Source organism: Hyla sarda, chromosome 12, assembly GCF_029499605.1.
Source record: "Hyla sarda isolate aHylSar1 chromosome 12, aHylSar1.hap1, whole genome shotgun sequence".
Taxonomy (NCBI): domain Eukaryota; kingdom Metazoa; phylum Chordata; class Amphibia; order Anura; family Hylidae; genus Hyla; species Hyla sarda.
In genome coordinates this window covers 43,024,152-43,043,227 of record NC_079200.1, presented here as the reverse complement: position 1 = coordinate 43,043,227, position 19,076 = coordinate 43,024,152, and the positions used below count along the sequence as shown (strand labels likewise).

Sequence of the window (19,076 nt, the reverse complement as noted above, 5' to 3'; positions counted from 1 at the left end):
ACATTACCTTAGAATCTCCCAGTGACTTTTTGATCTTTCCTCATGCTACATTATTCCCTTATGCCAAATTGTGCCACATAATTTTCCCTTGATCCCCCTTTATTACCCTCTGTGTAAATTCATCACCACCCTCTATCCCCCTGTGCCACTTCAAAAAGGGGGAATGAAATGGCACAGGGGATGGTAAAGAGGGGGTGATGAATTTGTACAGAAAGTAATAAAGAGGAAATTATGCGGCACAGGGGATAATAAAGGGGGGATGATTTGGCACAGGGAGGGGGGGGTCAGAGAAGGAGGGGAGTAAATGATGGGGCGGCTGCAGGTGGGTGCAGCGGGGGCCTGGGCCCCTTACTGGTGTATTGGCTGTACCCCCTGATAAGCCTGGTTGTCCCCTATTGGAAGGGATTTGTCCCCTATTGGGTCTACCAGGGAATAAAAAAACTGTCCGCTATTGGAGTGTCCCCTATTCGGAGGGTGCAAATACATGTAGTCTTATGGGACTCTGCCAGGGAATTAAACTGTCCCCTATTGGAAGATGTCCCCTATTGGGAGGTGTCCACTTAGGGAGATTTTACTGTAGTAACCAAGTGGCTTGGTACAGACTATATTGGTGGCTTCCTCTGTAGCGATAATATTCTTCCAGTATTTTTATTTACTTATGTGACATTGTAATGCATTCTACTTCTTATAACCATATTTCATATCCTTTTATACATTTTTTGAGTTTAAGCCTAGCCTGAGGGAAAGATGAACCCATCTGTCCTGACATCTGTGATGGAGAGAACTTTGCAAATGATGAAGTGGACTGCCTGTTGTAGAGGGTTCACAGGAGCTTTCTAATCTTAATACTAGAAATGTGTCGCTGACATTTAATTGGGTCAGTGGTAGTGTGTTCAGTGCCAACTCTTATTATGAACGCAGTAAGAGCAAGTGGCCAACAGTCCAAGTGATCTGTAATGATGAGCAGACAGCTGCTAGCTTTACCACCAAATCCCAGGCCACCATATAAAACACATGCTTGTGCTAAATGAGCAAATCAATTATTCACAGAACCTGCCAAATATGTATTTAAATTTGCTTCTATTCTTCATTTTGTTCTTTATGTTTTGTATGACAAATACCTCCTAAGAATGTTTACTCTTGGTAACATTGGATTCATTTTTTTTTACGCATAACTGATGGGGATGAGCGAATGGAATCTGACGAATCCGAATTCTATTGCGCAAATCGCTTCATTAAACTCAATTTAGTTCGGTCCAGGGAATCTAAAATGGGGCATCCACATGTGAGGACATAGGGCAAGGAATCCTGGGAAGGAGTGTAGGCGGGATGACCCTTAATCTCATGCAGCCAATCATGAGCCAGCCACGCCTGTGATGTCACAGCCTTATATAATCGGCAGCCATCTATCGGCCAATCACTTCAGCCTTTTATTGCAGAGAGAGACAGACAGACGGGGTACAGAGCAGTGTGTGTTGCACAGAAAAGCATTTTTACAGCAGCGATTCACCTCCCAGTCACATCAGCGTTCTATTACAGAGAGAGAGAGAGGGACAGACAGCAGTGTGTGTTTTGCACAGAAAAGCATTTTTACAGCAGCAATTCACCTCAAGCCCAAATCCAGCCTAGAAGCACCGATAGGGAAGGGGGTGAGATTGAGCGAGTGCAATTTTTGGTGTAGTACACAGCATCTGTGCCACAGCAATGGTGTGTACAACAATTGAAAAGCTAATAGTAGCTAGTGTTGCTCGCGAATATTCGCAATGCGAATTTTATTTGTGAATATCGCATATTTGCGAATTCACGAATATAGCACTATATATTCGTAATTACGAATATTCATATATTTTTTTTTTTTTTTTCAGTGATCACCCCTCTCTGCTTCCAGCTTGTGTGGTGTAAAGAAGGCTCTAATACTACTGTGTGAGACTGGCATGCTAATTTTCGCATATGCTAATTTTTGCATATGCGAAAATAAAACACGAATATGCGAATTTAAAGAATATGACGAATATTCGTCCATGTATTTGCAAAATATTGCAAATTCGAATATGGCCTATGCCGCTCAACACTAATAGTAGCCAGCCAATAGTAGCCAGAGTGAGCAGAGCACTAAAAGCATATTGTCTTAGTAAGTGTAACCTGTACGTACATCTAAGTGGTGTACCATTTTGTTCCTGTTTAAAGTCTTAAGGGCCTAGATACTGTGAAAGACCAGCCAAAAGTACATAACTGCTGGTGTTGTAGATAAATACTGTTTTAAGCGTAGTGGAGCATATTGCACTCCCCTCATATAAACACTAGTATGTCAGGCAGAGAAGTGCCAGGACGTGCAGAGGAGTGGCAGAGGCCTAAATTCCTCAGTCAGAGGTTGCAGCAGACTAGGAGCAGGTGGCAGCAGGAGTCGCAGCGAGAGTCCTGAGCTCCAGGTATCAGCTAGCGGTCGTGTCTCTACCAGCAACCCATCTGCCGTCATTGATTGGTTAACACGGTCATCCACTTCATCACAAGTGACATCTGACACCCCCAGTCAACAGTCGGTGGGTTCCTCATACACAACCCTCAGTTGGCATGGCCCAGGAGCAGTCCCTGTCCTCCCATTGTTGCTGTCCTATGCTGTTCCCTTCCCCTCAGAAGTATCGTATGCTGTGGGTTCAGCTCCACTAGTCAGTGAGGACTATTTACTAGAGGACAGTCAGCAGCTACTGCCCAGCCAAGAAGTGGAGGAGACATCCACCGCTTCCTCTGTTAGGCGGGCAAGTAGTGATGAGGAGAGGGACGTGGGAGGTGGTGAAGCAGACGCTTTTGAGGAACCTGAAGAGGACATCAGTGACTTGCAGACACAACTCGATGATGAAGCCGATCGCACTTGGGAGCTAGATGCAGAAGGGGTTTCATCAGGAGGAAAGGGTTGCAGGTTGCCCGTTAGGCAGCAGGTGAGCCTGCAAGGTGATAGCATGGTTGGCAGTCAGCATGGTGGCAGAAGTGGAAAGTCTGGAGCCAAACGTGCCCAAGGTAGACCACCTGCTTTGTGGCAGCCTGCCTTCCCGGGAGGTAGTGGAACAGGGGTTCCTGGAGACGGCGGCAGTAGCAATCAATTAGTGCGGACTGTTGGTGGGAAAATCAGCGACTCGGCAGTGTGGCATTTTTTTTCATCAAGCATCCGGAGGAGATTAACTTGGCCACATGCAAGATGTGTCGGCAGAAGGTGAGGCATGGCCAGGGTCCCAATGTTGGCACCACGGCCCTGTGTCAACATATGCAGGGTCACCATAAAGTGGCCTGAGAGAACCGTGGCTCCGATGTGGTGGTCCAGTCTGCTGCATAACCCAGTGGCATGCTGCTCCCTTTTTCAGCCAGCCAAGGCTCCACCACCTCAGCTGTAGGGAGCGATCTTTCATACCCTTCTTCTGTCGCTCCAGATGCTCCTGCTCCTCCTACTTCGAATCAGTCATTCCGCCAGCAATCAATTGGCGAAGCCATGTCCAAGAGACAACAGTATGTGCCCACTCCTCCAATGGCACAGAAGCTGCAGCACCAGCAACTTTGACAGGAGCACATTCAGTCTCTCCCTTTTCAAGTGGTGGACTCTGCACCTTTCAGAGAACTGATGGCTTGTGCCGAGCCGAGGTGGAGAGTCGCAAGCCATCATTTCTTTGCAAAGGCAGTACCAGCCCTGCACAATTTTGTGGAACAGAAGGTGGGCCAGTCCTTGAGCCTGTTGGTGTGTACTAAAGTGCACGGCAGCGTCAACGTATGGAGCCGTAACTACAGTCAGGGACAATACATGTCCTTTACGGCCCACTGGGGGAATGTGGTTCCTGCACAGCCACAACAGCAATCATGCCACTTCTGCCTCCATGCTATTAGGCTGTTGGTCCTACAACAGTGTGCGACTCCGCCTCCTCATCTTCCACAGTGTCCTCCGCCTCCACTGCACAGACAAGTCTCAGTGCCCCTCCAGCATACCATGTGTGCAGGACACTGTGTTATCACGCTGTCCTTCACATGGTTTACCTTGGCGAACAGTCACACGGGAGGAACTGCTAAGCCATGATTCGATTTCTTGATGAATGACTTCTTCCTGTTGTCAATCACCATGGTTCCCATTTTCAGTTTTTGTGGAGTAACAGCTTGTCTGCGCTGTGAAAAGGAAGCCTGAGACATGCGCCCTGCATGGTACACGTTCAATCTGGTTGTCAAGCAGTTCATGAAGTGTTTCCCCACCCCCCATCTGCAAGACATCCTAACAATGGGAAGGAAACTTTGCATGCACTCGTACACTGCAAAGCACACCCTCCTTGAGCTGCAGTGTCAGAACGGCATCCCCCAACATAGTCTGATTTCCACATGTTCTATCCTCCATGTGTTGGACAGACTATACGAACAGAGAAAAGCAATCGCCAATTTCTTGATGATCCAAGCCGATAGGGGGACTCCCCTGTGTAACTTCAGTGTCAACCAGTGGCAGCTCATACGTGACACCTGTCGTTTGCTCAGGCCCTTTGAGGAAGCCACCTTATTAGTCAGTCGCCAGGATTACGGGATAAATGTCATCCCACTGCTTAATCTAATACAACACGCGTTGGAAGCAATGGTTGGTCAGGGCACTGGAGACATGGCGCCTACATCTGACGGCCACATGAGCCCTGTGGGGGCTGAACTGGAGGAGGGGGAGGGGCACAGTTTAGTTTTTGCGAGATGTGTGATTTTTCTAGTCATCTGACAGGAGAGGTGGAGCAGGAACAGCTAGAGGGTTATGAGGAAGGCGAGACGTAGGACCCACACACCATGGCAGTATGCAGTGGAGATGGAGGCAGGGAGTCCCTCCTGAATCACTTGCATAAATGGCACGATGCATGCTCGCTTGCGTAGTGACCGCCGAATTGTCACCATTCAGCAGCAGGATGACTTCTGGCTCTTCACCTTATTGGACCCTTGCTATCGGCACAAAATGGGGGCCCATTTTACACCCACTTAGAGGGAGGACAAACTGACCTACAGAGACATCCCATGTAGTCAGTTGGCTGATGCCTATCTGCGCCATTGTCCATCCTCTCGCAGGTCTGACTCAGGGGGCCCTCTGGGCTCACCTTCCACTGCCATGGCTGCTGGGGAGGGGTCGGGTGGCAGGAGCAGTACCAGCTCCATCAGCAGCAGCTGGAGTCTACAGTCACTGATGAGTTGCTTCACTATGCGGGTGAAGAAAGCTACTCATCAGCAGCAGGAAGAACTGGAGCAGGACCTGAACCAGTAGGTGGTGGCATACCTTGACATGACTCTGCCAACACACCTTGAAGATCCGCTGGACTTCTGGGGAGCCAAACTTGATTTGTGGCTGCAACTAGCAGAGTTTGCCCTGGAAAAGCTGTCCTGCCCGGCCAGTAGTGTGCCATCAGAGCGGGTGTTTAGTGCGGCGGGGGCCATAGTAACCCCCAAGGAGAACGCGTCTGTCCACGAAAAATGTGGAGAGACTGACTTTTTGTGAAGATGAATCGGGCATGGATCAGCCAGGATTTCCAGCCACCAATGCCAGATGACTCAGAGTAGATTGACCATGGTGCCACACCAACACTTCACAAATATCGATAGTGCTAAACATATTTAAGGCACTGCTCCCCAGTTACAGACCTTCCTCCGCATCAGACTACAAGTATTGAGGATATGCATTACGTAAAATTAATATTTTATCCTAAGAATATTAAAAGTTATGTACGCAAGTTTTTTTTTTTTTTTTTTTTAAATCAGACAAAAGGAAAGGTGTGCAAAAAACACAATGTGCCACCTACAACACAAAGTATTGATGTGGTGCAAGACCTCTAAAAGGTGGAAGGGAACAACGTATTGTCTATTGTAACCGATAGGTTGTAAAAACTTCCCCTGTAAGGCTCTACTCTTGCATTATTAATTCCCTTCTTGGCAAGTGTTACTCTCCCCAAAAAAGGGCGGCCCCACACAGGAACCTCTCCCTATTTCCACCTACAAACACTGCCATTTCCCAGGGTTTTTAGGTGGAAATAGGGCGTGTAACACTTGCCAAGAAGGGAATTAATAATGCAAGAGTAGGGCCTTACAGGGGAAGTTTTTACCCCCACCGGTTACAATGGACCATATGTTGTTCCCTTCCACCTTTTTAGAGGTCTTTGCATCACATCAATACTTTGTGTTGCCGGTGGCACATGGTGTTTTTTGCACACCTTTCCTTTTGTTTGCTTTAAAAAAAATAATTTGGGTCCATATATTTTATCCTAAGCATATTAAGTGTTTTGTTTTTCGTAATACATATCCTCAATACTTTTGCACACTAACACTTTTACAAAACAGACCGTTTTTTCTTCTGCCTACCTGCCTCAGCTACTATTCTGATCCTGACGCGCCTGATGCCACACATCTGATGCAAAGTTCTCCTTTTTTCACCCACCTTCTTCACTGGGTACTGGTTTTGCCACCCACCGCACCACTTTGTCACCCGATCACTTTCAGGACTCCTGATTCTGCCACCTCCAGGCTGTCTCATTCTGCTCATATGTTCTCCTCATGCTGCCACAAAATCCAGGCTGTGTCATTCAGCCACTATATGCTGCAGCCAACTCCAGGCTGTGTTATTTAGCCACTATATGTTCTCCTCATGCTGCCGTCACCTCCTCTGTGTCAATCAGCCACTATACGTTCTCATCATACTGATGCCACATCCAGGCTCTATCGTTGTGCTGCTCTGTGACAGTAATTCTAATAGGGACGCCTCTGATCTGCATGTCATACTGAATAACAGTATTATTTCACTAACCAAGCACACACCCTATGCGTGTTACACAAGACAGTGTTCTACACGCCTATTGAGGCTCTCTGTAATCCAGAAATAGCCGTTTTTAATAGCCACGAATAAATTTGGACCAAAACTAATTTTGGGGGAAAATTCGACGAATCAGCCAAATCTAATTTTTCAAAAATTCTCTCTCCACTAATAACTACAGAGGTTTTTTTTCCTAAAATACAGATGAAGCAATGTGTTAAGTTTACAATTTCATATTTATACTTATGGGCCTCTTGTCCTTACTGACATTTCATTCGATCTCTATTAAACTTCCAATAGGCATTTTGCTTGGCCTTACATTTTTTGTAATCACGTGGAGGATTCAGCTCTTAACTAGAGATGACTGAAGTTACAGTACTTCGATTATGCACAAACTTCGCGGCTTGGTGGTTGCTGACTTTATCCTGCATAAATTAGTGCAGCTTTCAGGTGCTCTGTTGGGCTGGAGACTCTCCTCGGACTGTATCCACCTTTTCCAGCCCACCGGAGCACCTGAAAGCTGAACTAATTTATGCAGGATGAAGTCAGCAAACACCGAGCCACAAGGTTGGTGTAGAATCGAAGCACTGTAACTTCACTCATCTCTACTCTTAACCATCCATCCTCACCAAAAACGTATGTGCCAAATGTGTTGGCGCTATACCTTGTGTAGCCAAAACTCCAAACGGTGGATTACTGCAAACCTTTTTCTGTCCCCTATCCTTCAATTTTCTATGACAGTTGTCCCATACCTTTTTTTGCCCGGGTACACTTTAGCAGCCCATTCCAAAAAATTATACCCACCATATTAACATGTTTTGTTATGAATATAATTGCTGTTATTTCAGATGTAAATGCTTCTCTTTACATCCGGTATTATATTCGAGAGCTGCAAAATTGAGTAAAGGTGCATGTACACCCTGATTTGTGCAGCCTGATCTGGGGGGGGGATAATTTTAAAGCTGCATACAATCGGATCACAGTCAGGTCTGTACCGTACCCTATTAATTTCAATGAGCCGAGCGGAGTCAGGTAGCGACTCCCAGTCCATTTTTTTTTATTTTTTTTAAATTACTGTATTAAGCTTTTGACCCAAGTAAAACCTGTGGTCTGCTTCTGTTTTCAATCCAATGAAATGAATGAGGTATGTTATGGTGTAGTGCAGGGGTCCTCAAACTACGGCCCGCGGGCCACATGCAGCCCGCGGAGCGCATTTACCTGGCCCGCCGAGTGTTTTTGCCTTAGGACATCCCTGTGTTCAAGGATGCCTCTGAAGTCCCTGCGGCCCGCGTTTACTTTAAAAACTCGGGGACTGCCGGGAGCAGGCGCACGCAGCGATGTCACTGACGTCGCATGCGTGCGCCCATGGCAACCGAGCGCGGAGCGGAAGAGAAGCAAGGACGTGCGCGCTGGTAGTAGGTAAGTGTTTACCAGCGGCGCGTCCCTTCGGTGTTCTGACCACCGATCCTCCGGTCCTGCTATGGCCGGAGCGGTGGTCGGAACACTGAAATGGGGCTGTACACAGGCATACAGCCTCCAGCCATACTTTATGGCTGGAGGCTGTATGCCTGTGGGGGAACATACTGCCAACGTAATTAGGGGGACTATACTGCCAGCCTAATGTGGGGGAACATACAGCAAACCTAATGTGGGGGAACTATACTGCCAGCCTAATGTGAGGGAACATACTGCACATAATGTGGGGGAACATACTGCCAGCCTAATGTGGGGGAACTATACTGCACCTAATGTGGGGGAACTATATTGCACCTAATGTGGGGAACTATACTGCCAGCCTAATGTGGGGGGACTATACTGCCAGCCTAATGTGGGGGAACTATACTGCCAGCCTAATGTGGGGAACTATACTGCCAGCCTAATGTGTGGAACTATACTGCCAGCCTAATGTGGGGGAACTATACTGCCAGCCTAATGTGGGGGAACTATACTGCCAGCCTAATGTGGGGGAACTATACTGCCAGCCTAATGTGTGGGAACTATACTGCCAGCCTAATGTGTGGGAACTATACTGCCAGCCTAATGTGTGGGAACTATACTGCCAGCCTAATGTGTGGAACTATATTGCACATAATGTGGGGGAACATACTGCCAACGTAATGTGGGGGAACTATACTGTCAGCCTAATGTGGGGGACTATATTGCACCTAATGTGGGGAACATACTGCAAGCCTAATGTGGGGGACTATATTGCACCTAATGTGGGGGAACTACAACCTAATGTGGGTGAACTATACTGCACCTAATGTGGGGGGGGGGGGGAACTACAACCTAATGTAGGGGAACTACTACCTAATGTGGGGGAACTATAATGCCAACCTAATGTGGCGGAATTGTACTGCACCTAATGTGGGGGGAACTGTGCTGCCAACACTAATGTGGGGGAACTACAACCTAATGGGGATCTATACTGCCAACCTAATGTGGGGGGAACTGTGCTGTGCACTTAAAATGGTAGTCCATTAATAAGATATATAAGTGTTCATAGGAATTTATTCATGTTATCTATAGTCCGGCCCTCCAACGGTCTGAGGGACCGTGAACTGGCCCCCCGTTTAAAAAGTTTGAGGACCCCTGGTGTAGTGAATAAATGTGTGTCTTGAAGCATTCTGTGTCCCGAACAGCTGATGAAAGAGCTGAGACACTGATTGATGGGGGGGGGGGGGGTTGCAGTACATAACTAGGTTTTTCCAGGAACCGGGAAAAGCTGAGTACATAGCTTTTCCCGATTCCTGCAAAACAAACCTACGCTCTCAGCTTTTCCCGATTCCTGCAAAACCTACAGTTGAGAGCGTAGGTTTGTTTTGCAGGAATCTGGAAAAGCTGGGTACATGAGAGATTGAGGTTTGTAAAGAAGTGTGTTGAAACAGTGGAGTGGGACTGCACACAGCCTCCCATCAACCAATCAGTGTCTGTGCTGGCAGCCAATCACACAGTGTCTGTGCTAGAAGCTCCACCGAAGCTCTGCTGACTCAGCACTTTCATTTTCATCTGATGCATGAGTTTAGGATGACAAAGGTTTTGGCTGACTCCTGACTCCTGACTGAGGAGGGATGAGGCGGGATGCCGTTTTGGCTGAAGGAGGAGGGAGGTACAGCTGATGACTGAGGATATCCTAAAATGGACACCGGAAGCCTGGACAAGCCTGAAGAAATATGTGTCCAGGCTGATAAAGAAGATTGTAGGTTTTGAAGAAATATGTGTCCAGGCAGTAAGGCTGCAAAACAGTGAGCAGTGCAGAGAGATAATGGTAGTTGTAAATAGTAGATTCCACCCCAGTGATAATATTCCTTTGCATATTGTGACACTATTTACTGTTTTTTGGCGCAGTTTATTTTATTTTTTATAAATTTGTGCCATAATTTAGAGGTCTGCCTGCCAACCATGTATTTTGCTGTTCAGTGTGTTACTTCAAGTGTAATTTGCAGCAAACATTTGCAGGAATTGGTTAAAGGTAGCTGGTGTAATCAGTTACAAACCCCCAAAAATGTCATGCAAGCCTTAATTAATTCCACCAAATGCTCCATATTTACAATTCCCAACCAGACAGTGTCTGTTTGATACAAATTTTAGGACGCATTTTCACGTGCACCACAAAGTTCTAGAAAATTGCAACCCTTTACAAAATGAAACCCAAACAAGTCAAACATTTAATTTTTATCCAATAATGGGAGCATGTCATAGTTTTTTGTTTTTTATTCCAAAACCCAACAAGTGTAATTAAACGTACACAGTTTTTTTGTTTTTCTACAAATCTTAGTGGTGAGAATAATCGGACAGGTTTTTTTTGTGTTTTTCCCCAATCCTTAAAGTGTACCCGTCATATTAAAAAATGTTTTTTTTGTTTTATCACTCAGTAGCTAATCCTGACCATGTACATGTAATTTTTGTGTCTAGCACCTTTATTTATTTTTTTATTACACTTTTAATTGACCTCACTAGTCTGAATTCCTCTCAAAGGGAGGGGCGTGGCCTCACTGTCCAGGTCTCCGCCCCCACCCTCAGTAGGCTGTCTGCTCACATCTTCCCTAGCATTAGCAAAACTACAACTCCCAGCTTCTCCTCACTGACAGTAGCGGGACACAAGGTGACAGTGGGAGGATTTTTCCTCCAGCTCTGAGCCCTGCGCTCACAGCTGTCAATCAAGGAAGTGTGTCCATGACATAGGTGATGATGCATGGACACAGCAGGACTAGTATGTGTCCAAGCAGGCGGGGGGGAGGGGGGCAGTTGTTAGAAAATTTTCAGTATTTCATACTGAAAGAGTCAAGTGAAAGCAATTGTAAAACCTATTGGTTTGCATGCTTTACAACAGATCAAAAGTTTTTGTATCTGACAGTGCCCATTCAAAAGGGGTACTCCGCCCCTAGATATCTTACCCCCTATCTAGCGGCGGGACACCCATGATCTACTTCCAACACCAGGTGTTCGTTTAGAGCGTTGGGTGCAGCTCCAGAGGCTTGTGATGTCACTGCCTCACCCCCTCAATGCAAGTCTATGAGAAGGGGCATTGACTTGCATTGAGGGTGCTTGGCCGTGACGTCACAAGCCTACGCCTCGTATCGCCAGTCATCCGGCACGAGGCGAAGTTCGCTCCGTGCACCGGATGTCTGGGGTGCCGCAGCAGAGATCGCAGGGGTCCCCAGGGGTGGGACCACCGTGATCAGACAGCCTATCCTTTGCGTAGGGGATAAGGTGTCTAGGGGCAGAGTACCCCTTTTTAATAACCCCTTTTAAACAAACCAGTTAACATAAAAAAAAATAAACACTGTAGCTGCTTTCTTTCCAAAACGAAAGGGGCACTCCCTGGTCTAGTATGTCGGGGAGAGGTTGACCCGCCACCATATCTATTGTGCTATACTAACATTGTAAAGTGGATTTGGAACATATAAAAATGGACAATGCGTTTTGGCGCTCACGAACTTCCTCAGGTCAAATGAGCAGTCAATGTCTGGCCTCCTCAAACTAACAGTCATAATATCTGAGATGTTGGAAATGAATGGTGTCTGGGTGGTGGTGATTAAACTAAACAAGTGTATTTTGCCCTTCACTATTCAGAAGTCAATAGGTTAAGCGGAAAAAAAAAAAACTACGTAGTTCAGGAGTTTGGCGCACAATATTATTCTAGTGCCCTGTTCATTTTAGGGCTCTGCGTATAAGTCAGGGAACTCAGCAGGTGGCGCTGCCCACCATTCTAAGTGATAAGTGTCTAAAAACTCAACGGCACCAAACAAATACTAAAACAAATACAAACGGCACTAATACTTGTACTTATGTATTCACTTTCAACAGATCATTATCTTAAAACTCTGAGACTAGGTTTCCACATGAATTTTTTTTTAACCGGTGCTTTTTGGAATACTATGACTGCAGTTTTGGAGATAAAGCCAGAAATGTATTGTACTTCTCCTATCTCCATGGATCTCCTTTTGTCTTTGGCTCAAAAACTTAAATGGGCACTGTCACCAACTTTATTTTTTGATATGTTGTAGTACTCATGTACTACAACATATCTCTAATATACTTTTATTATTTTTTATTAAAATTGTTTAATTTACATTTGAAAACCGGCCACTAGGGGTCTTCCTCCTAGTGGCCGGCTGCAGCCTGGCGTGACGTCATGCCTGAAAAAGGACTGATGCGGCCAGGCATCGGTCCTTTTTCATTCAGCCTGCGCTCGCTCCCTGCCTGTCAGACAGGCAGGGAGCGAGCGCATTGGCTCCCCGGCCACTGGCTGGGAGGCCACTCCTCCCACAAATCGCCGCCTCCGCATCGTCGCTGCCGCTGTCCCTGCACGCCCGCTGCCGGACTCTTCTGCAGTAAGTGTAATGGGGGGGGGAGGGAATGGGGGTTTGTGATGGAGGGAACGGGGTATGGCGCGGGGGGGGGGGAGGGAGACTGAGGGGATGGGCTAGCGCCGCATGTAACTAACTAATAGTTTATCTACACAGGGTGCCTCCAGCTGTTTCAATACTACAACCCCCAGCATGCCCTGACAGCCAATAGATGTCAGGGCAAGCTGGGAGTTGCAGTGATGAAACAGCTGGAGGCACCCTGTGTAGATGAACTAAGGGCGGAAGTCGTCCCCCCCGGCAGGCATCAGTGACGTGGTGCCTGCTGGGGAAGTCTGCCTGGTAGTGAGCACACTGCCAGGCAGACAAAAGGCATTTTTAATATAGTAAAAAAAAAAAATTAAAAGCAGGGAGGGGGTTAGGGATAGATTGACAATAGGCAGGGACAGAAAAAAAATAGGATGGTGGGAGCTACTCTTTAAGTGTCCGTTTTCCAAAAAAAAAGCCAGAAAAAAAAAGTGTGGAAACCTAGCCCAATCCTGTGTACAGAAAGAGTGGTGCAGCTGTCCAACCCAAAGATCTGTTGCTGTGTAACACTGGTCTAGGGGGCTGAAACGCTGTGGTTACTCTACATTTCCACTCGTAAATCCTCACCAAACATGTAGATTATTTGTAGATTTGACGTTTCAAAATTTGGTGGTGGTCTTGTAAATGGGGGAAAAATGTCTGTTTTTAATATCTGTAGTTTATGATCTTGAGCTTTTCCATAGCAAACTCATTAACAATACATTTTTATTACAGATTTTGACTTTTCCATTGAAGTCAAAGAGAAAAACACACAACTAATCTGCAGTAGCATTTCCACAGCATACATTTGACACGCTGAGTTAAAAATAAAAAATAAATACATTTTACTGTGCATGAATTTTTTTTATAACTATGTTGTAACTTTTATTACCCCCTTTTTTTTCTTTTCTTTTTTTTTTTTTTTATCCACTCACATTTACTGTTCTACATAACCTTTTAAATGTACAATGTATAGACTAGGTTTTACCTTCTGCTAATAGTGCTGTTTGTGAGTGCAGTAGATGCTCACTCTAAGTACAGAGATCCCTCAACTTACAATGGCCTCAACTTACAATAGTTTCAACATACAATGGTCTTTTCTGGACCATTGTACCTTGAAACCAGACTCAACATACAATGTACAGACAGTCCAGATCTGTGAAACGTGTCAATGACCGGAAGAACCGACCAAACCGAATGGACATTCACTGGTAAAACCCCTGTATTACTGAAGTGTATGCACTGACTGGTGTCTGGTAGCTCCCCCTACAGTACAGGGATGTATTACATGTTCTGTACTCTTTACCTGTACCAGGGTTAGCTGCTCCTATGAACACCAGGTGAGGGCGGCTCCATGTTACTTTTTTAGGACATTGTGTGTACTGTATAGGACCCTGAAGAAGCTCCTGTCCTCTACATAGACCAGTGTTTCCCAAGCATGGTGCCCCCCAGCTGTTGCAAAACTACAACTCCCAGCTTGCCAGGACAGCCAAAGGCTGTCCGGGCATGCTGGGAGTTGTAGTTTTGCAACAGCTGGAGGCTCCCTGCTTGGGGAACACTGACCTAGACAGTGATTACAGCTCCCAGCAGATCTTTCTTACTTTTATATGTAAGGATTTGCTTTATCTATATTGGTTATCTACTTATTTTTCTTTAATCCTCACTTTTTCCTATTTTTGGATGACATTTTGGCTTCAGAACCAATTACCAGGTTCCCATAGAGTTCTGGTCTCAACATACAATGGTTTCCACATACAATGGTCGTCCCGGAACCAATTCATATTGTAACTTGAGGGATCACTGTATAATCACCGGTTTCCTCAAAACCATCCAGTTCCAATAAATAGTGTCTTCATTATGTGAGCTCCAGTAAACTGAGGTCCCTGAGCTATACCCAGTTGCCATTCCTGTTTATCTTGTAGGTCCCGTAATGTGCATTGTATGGGCTGCTTTATACTATCCCTTCTGCCAGCCACTGTTCAAAGGAGAATAGTTTGCTATAACTGGTACAGAGTACCGCACAGATCCCCTATACCAACAAACAATGGAGGCATCGTGTCATGGCTACATAACTCTGCACTCCCCACCAACCTACAGTATTGTATTGTCAATATGACTGTATCCCAGTGGTTGGAGTCGAACTGTGGCCCTCCAGATGCTGGAAGTTGTAGTTGTGCAACATAGGGAGGGCCATAGTTTAGAGACTACTGCCCTAACTAGAAATGAGCGAACTTACAGTAAATTTGATTCGTCATGAACTTCTCCGCTCGGCAGTTGATGACTTTTCCTGCATGAATTAGTTCAGCTTTCAGGTGCTCCGGTGGGCTGGAAAAGGTGGATACAGTCCTAGGAGACTCTTTCCTAGGACTGTATCCACCTTTTCCAGCTCACCGGAGCACCTGAAGGCTGAACGAATTTACGCAGGATAAGTCATCAACTGCCGAGCCGAGAAGTTCATGACGAATCGAATTTACTGTAAGTTCGCTCATCTCTAGCCCTAACCTTACGGGGTTCTCCAGGAGTAGAAAAAGTTAATTTAGTCTTCTTAAAAAAATAAAAATAAAATAAAACAAACAGCCCCATACCTGTCCTTAGGTTGTGTTTGATATTGCAACTTGTCTTCCTTCAGTTTAGTGGACTTGAGCTGCATTACCACACACAACCTGAGGACAAGTGGGGTGCTGTTTGTTTTTGTTTGTGCTTTGTTTTAGCGTAAACTTGCTCAGTTTTTCTAATCCTGGATAGCTTTCAGGCGCCCCCTTTTATTGGTTGACCTCAGCTACTCTGGTGCCTGATTGTATACAGTCTGGACTGTGCACTTTATTATAGTAATACTCTGGTCACGTGATGCGTTTACAGATCGGATCTGACTGCTGTTAGGTTATCGCGTCAACGTAAGTAGCTTTTTTTTTTTTCCCCGAGTCTCTCCAAACATTTAATTCTTTATATTGCATTGACTATCGGATGATCTGGCGAAGTATGAAATCTCTGTTGAGAAGTTACACTGCTCAAAAAAAAATTAAAGGGAACACTTAAACACCACAATGTAACTCCGAGTCAATCACACATCTGTGAAATCCCACTGTCCACTCAGGAAGAACACTGATTGACAATCAATTTCACATGCTGTTGTGTAAATGGAACAGACAACAGGTGGAAATTATAGGCAATTAGCAAGACACCCCCAATAAAGGAGTGGTTCTGAAAGTGGTGACCACAGACCACTTCTCAGTTCTATGCTTCCTTGCTGATGTTTTAGTCACTTTTGAATGCTGGCGGTGCTTTCACTCTAGTGGTAGCATGAGAAAGAGTCTACAACCCACACAAGTGGCTCAAGTAGTGCAGCTCATCCAGGATGGCACATCAATACGAGCTGTGGCAAGAAGGTTTGCTGTGTCTGTCAGCGTAGTGTCCAGAACATGGAGGCCAGTACATCAGGATACATGGAGGAGGGCGACAACCCAGCAGCAGGACCGCTACCACAGCCTTTGTGCAAGGAGGAGCACTGTCAGAGCCCTGCAAAATGACCTCCAGCAGGCCACAAATGTGCATGTGTCCACTCAAACATTCAGAAAAAGACTCCATGAGGGTGGTAGGAGGGCCCGACGTCCACAGGTGGGGGTTGTGCTTACAGCCCAACACCGTGCAGAATGTTTGGCATTTGCCAGAGAACACAAAGATTGGCAAATTCGCCACTGGCACCCTGTGCTCTTCACAGATGAAATCAGGTTCACACTGAGCACATGTGACAGACGTGACAGAGTCTGGAGACGCCATGGAGAATGTTCTGCTGCCTGCAACATCCTCCAGCATGACCGGTTTGGCGTTGGGCCAGTAATAGTGTGGGGTGGCACAGCCCTCCATGTGCCTGACTGCCATTAGGTACCAAGATGAGATCCTCAGACCCCTTATGAGACCAGACCTCCATGGGTTGATAAATTTGATTTCCATTGATAATTTTTGTGTGATTTTGTTGTTAACACATTCAACTATGTAAAGACGAAAGTATTTCATACAATTAGTTCATTTAGATCTAGCATGTGTTATCTTAGTGTTCCCTTTATTTTTTTAGCAGCGTATAATTGTTCTCAGTGATTCACGTTCCACATGATAAATCAGAATAATAAAACCGCATGCTGATGTTAATACCTTAAGTCAATTGTTCAGAAATTATGCAAATCTTGTGACAAGAATTGACAGGTTTTATCCCATTTTCATCTTACAGATCATTTCAAGAACATGTGTGATCACTGTCCCCATCCCAACCACGACATTTGCTCCAGGAAGTCAGATTCACAATCTTCTAGCGGAGAAGAAAAGCATCAGGGAGACACTTCGTGATCACAGGGCCCCTGTGGATAGAGTTTTTCCATTGCTCTTTAGTAACCAGGATTCTACTACAACACGCAAGTCTCCAGGGAAAACAGATAATGCTGAAGCTTGCTTCTCTGTTCTGATTGATTTACTGAGGTTCTTTTATATAGTTCACACAGATACAGTTGTGTATACTACAACTCTATAATGTTATGCTTCCAGCCAAGTTATCAGTGAAGCTTATAATCTAAGCCTGGTATTCCACATGGGAACAATAACAAAACGGTAATAAAGAATCGCAATCTTACATCACTTCCCACACCCTGATGGAAAAATACCTTCGGGTATGTTCACACATACGGTAGACCATGCAGATTTTATGCTGTGTAAGCCCATCAGGAAGGGGTATCACTGATCACTATTTATGGGATTTTTTATATTTTTATCATTTTTGGCAACATTTTTTTTTTCTCCTTTTAACAGTCTTATTCAGCACCATGAAGAACTCATCTGAAATGCTATCCTCCATTTTATAGTGAGGAGAAGATTTACAGGACACCATGACAGCTCTATTGTTTTCTGGATAGCCTAAATAAAGCTGGCCTAGATAGACCGGGACAATAACCAGTGGTGGGAAAATTTGAGAAAGCTGGGTTTTAGCTTTTGTTTCTTCTTCTTCAGTCTGTATAGCAGCCAAGCATCTCAGAACGTATTGCTTATCTATAATCCAGCTTTCCCTGTGTTAGCAGTAGTCTCAGAATGCATTATCATTGAGCTGCATCACTGCTTTCCCAGTCTCAGCAATGCTAATTTGCTGCTGCTTGTAAAATAAAACAAAAGCTTCAATGCATTCGGAAAGTCTTCAGACCCTTTCACTTTTTTCAACCTATGTTATGGCCTTGTGCTAAAATTTACAAATTTTGAATTTACTTCCATCATTCTGCACTTAATATCAATGACAACGTGAAAACAGGAAAAACCAAGATATAGCATTGGTAGCAAAAGTATTCAGACCCTTTTACTCAGTACTTAGTTGAAGCCCCTTATAGCAGTGATTACAGCCTCCAGTCTTCTTAGTGGGGATGATGACACAAGATTTACACACCTGGATTAGGCTTTTCTCTGCCATTCTTTTCTGCAGATTCTTTCGTGCTTTGTCGGGTTGGATGGGAACAGTCATCTAAAGCCATTTTCAGGTCTCTTCAGAGATGTCCCATTGGTTTCAAGTCTGGATGGACCACTTAAGGATGTTCACAGAGTTGTCCCTGTGTTGTCTTGGCTGCGTGCTTAGGGTCATTGTTTTGTTGGAAGGAGAACCTCCGGACCACTCTGAGGTTCAGAACGCACTAGATCAGATTTTCCTTAAAGCATACCTGTCAGATCACCTAAAAAAACAAAACTGTTATATGTTGCTCAGTATCTCATCCTGATCATGTACATATATTTATATTTTTATGTGTCTGTGACCTATATTTCTCTCAGAAATAGCTTTATTTCTCAATTACCTTAACCCCTTAAGGACAATGGACGTACTCCTACGCCCCCATTTCCGAGTCCTTAAGGACCGAGGACGTAGGAGTACGTCCTGTCCTTTCCCGGCCCCCTGCCGCTAGCCGGAGGGGAGCCGGTGCCCAATGCCTGCTGAAATCGTTCAGCAGGCATCGCGGCATATCGCCCAGGGGGGTCATTATGCCCCCCGCATGTCGGCGATGGCCGCAGATCGCTGGACAATTCAGTCCAGCGATCTGCGGCGATTCCGGGTCAATCGGGTCTCCAGTGCCACAGCCAGAGCCTGCAGGGGTGAGGTGGCACTGGTGCCACCTCACGATCGCCCTGATTCGTCGGCCGGATTACCGGCCGACGAATCAGGGCGCCTGCTGCGGGTGTCACTCCCGCACCCGCTCCGCCCCTCTTCCGGAGGACGTGAGCGGGTGCGGGACGTGCACCCCTGGTGCTGGGGACCCCGATCCCCGGCGTTAATGTTGGGATCGGGGCCCCAGGAGCGACGACGGCGGCGGCGGCGGGACTGACCTCTGCGGCGATCAAGCAGCAGCAGGAGGTGAGTGACAGCCTCCTGCTGTTGCTTAGCAACA

The 19,076-nt window shown here is 45.8% G+C and overlaps 1 protein-coding gene across 1 annotated transcript in view; it reads left to right on the top strand.

Annotated features, from left to right (window-relative positions):
* The window catches only part of ACE (angiotensin I converting enzyme), a 147,178-nt gene extending 129,546 nt beyond the window's left edge, over nt 1-17,632 (top strand). Inside the window, exon 26 of the mRNA XM_056548167.1 lies at nt 16,895-17,632. Coding sequence (XP_056404142.1) covers nt 16,895-17,010 — 116 coding nt within the window. The 3' untranslated portion in view covers nt 17,011-17,632. The remainder of the gene's footprint in view (nt 1-16,894) is intronic.
* Nucleotides 17,633-19,076: the final 1,444 nt, after the last annotated feature.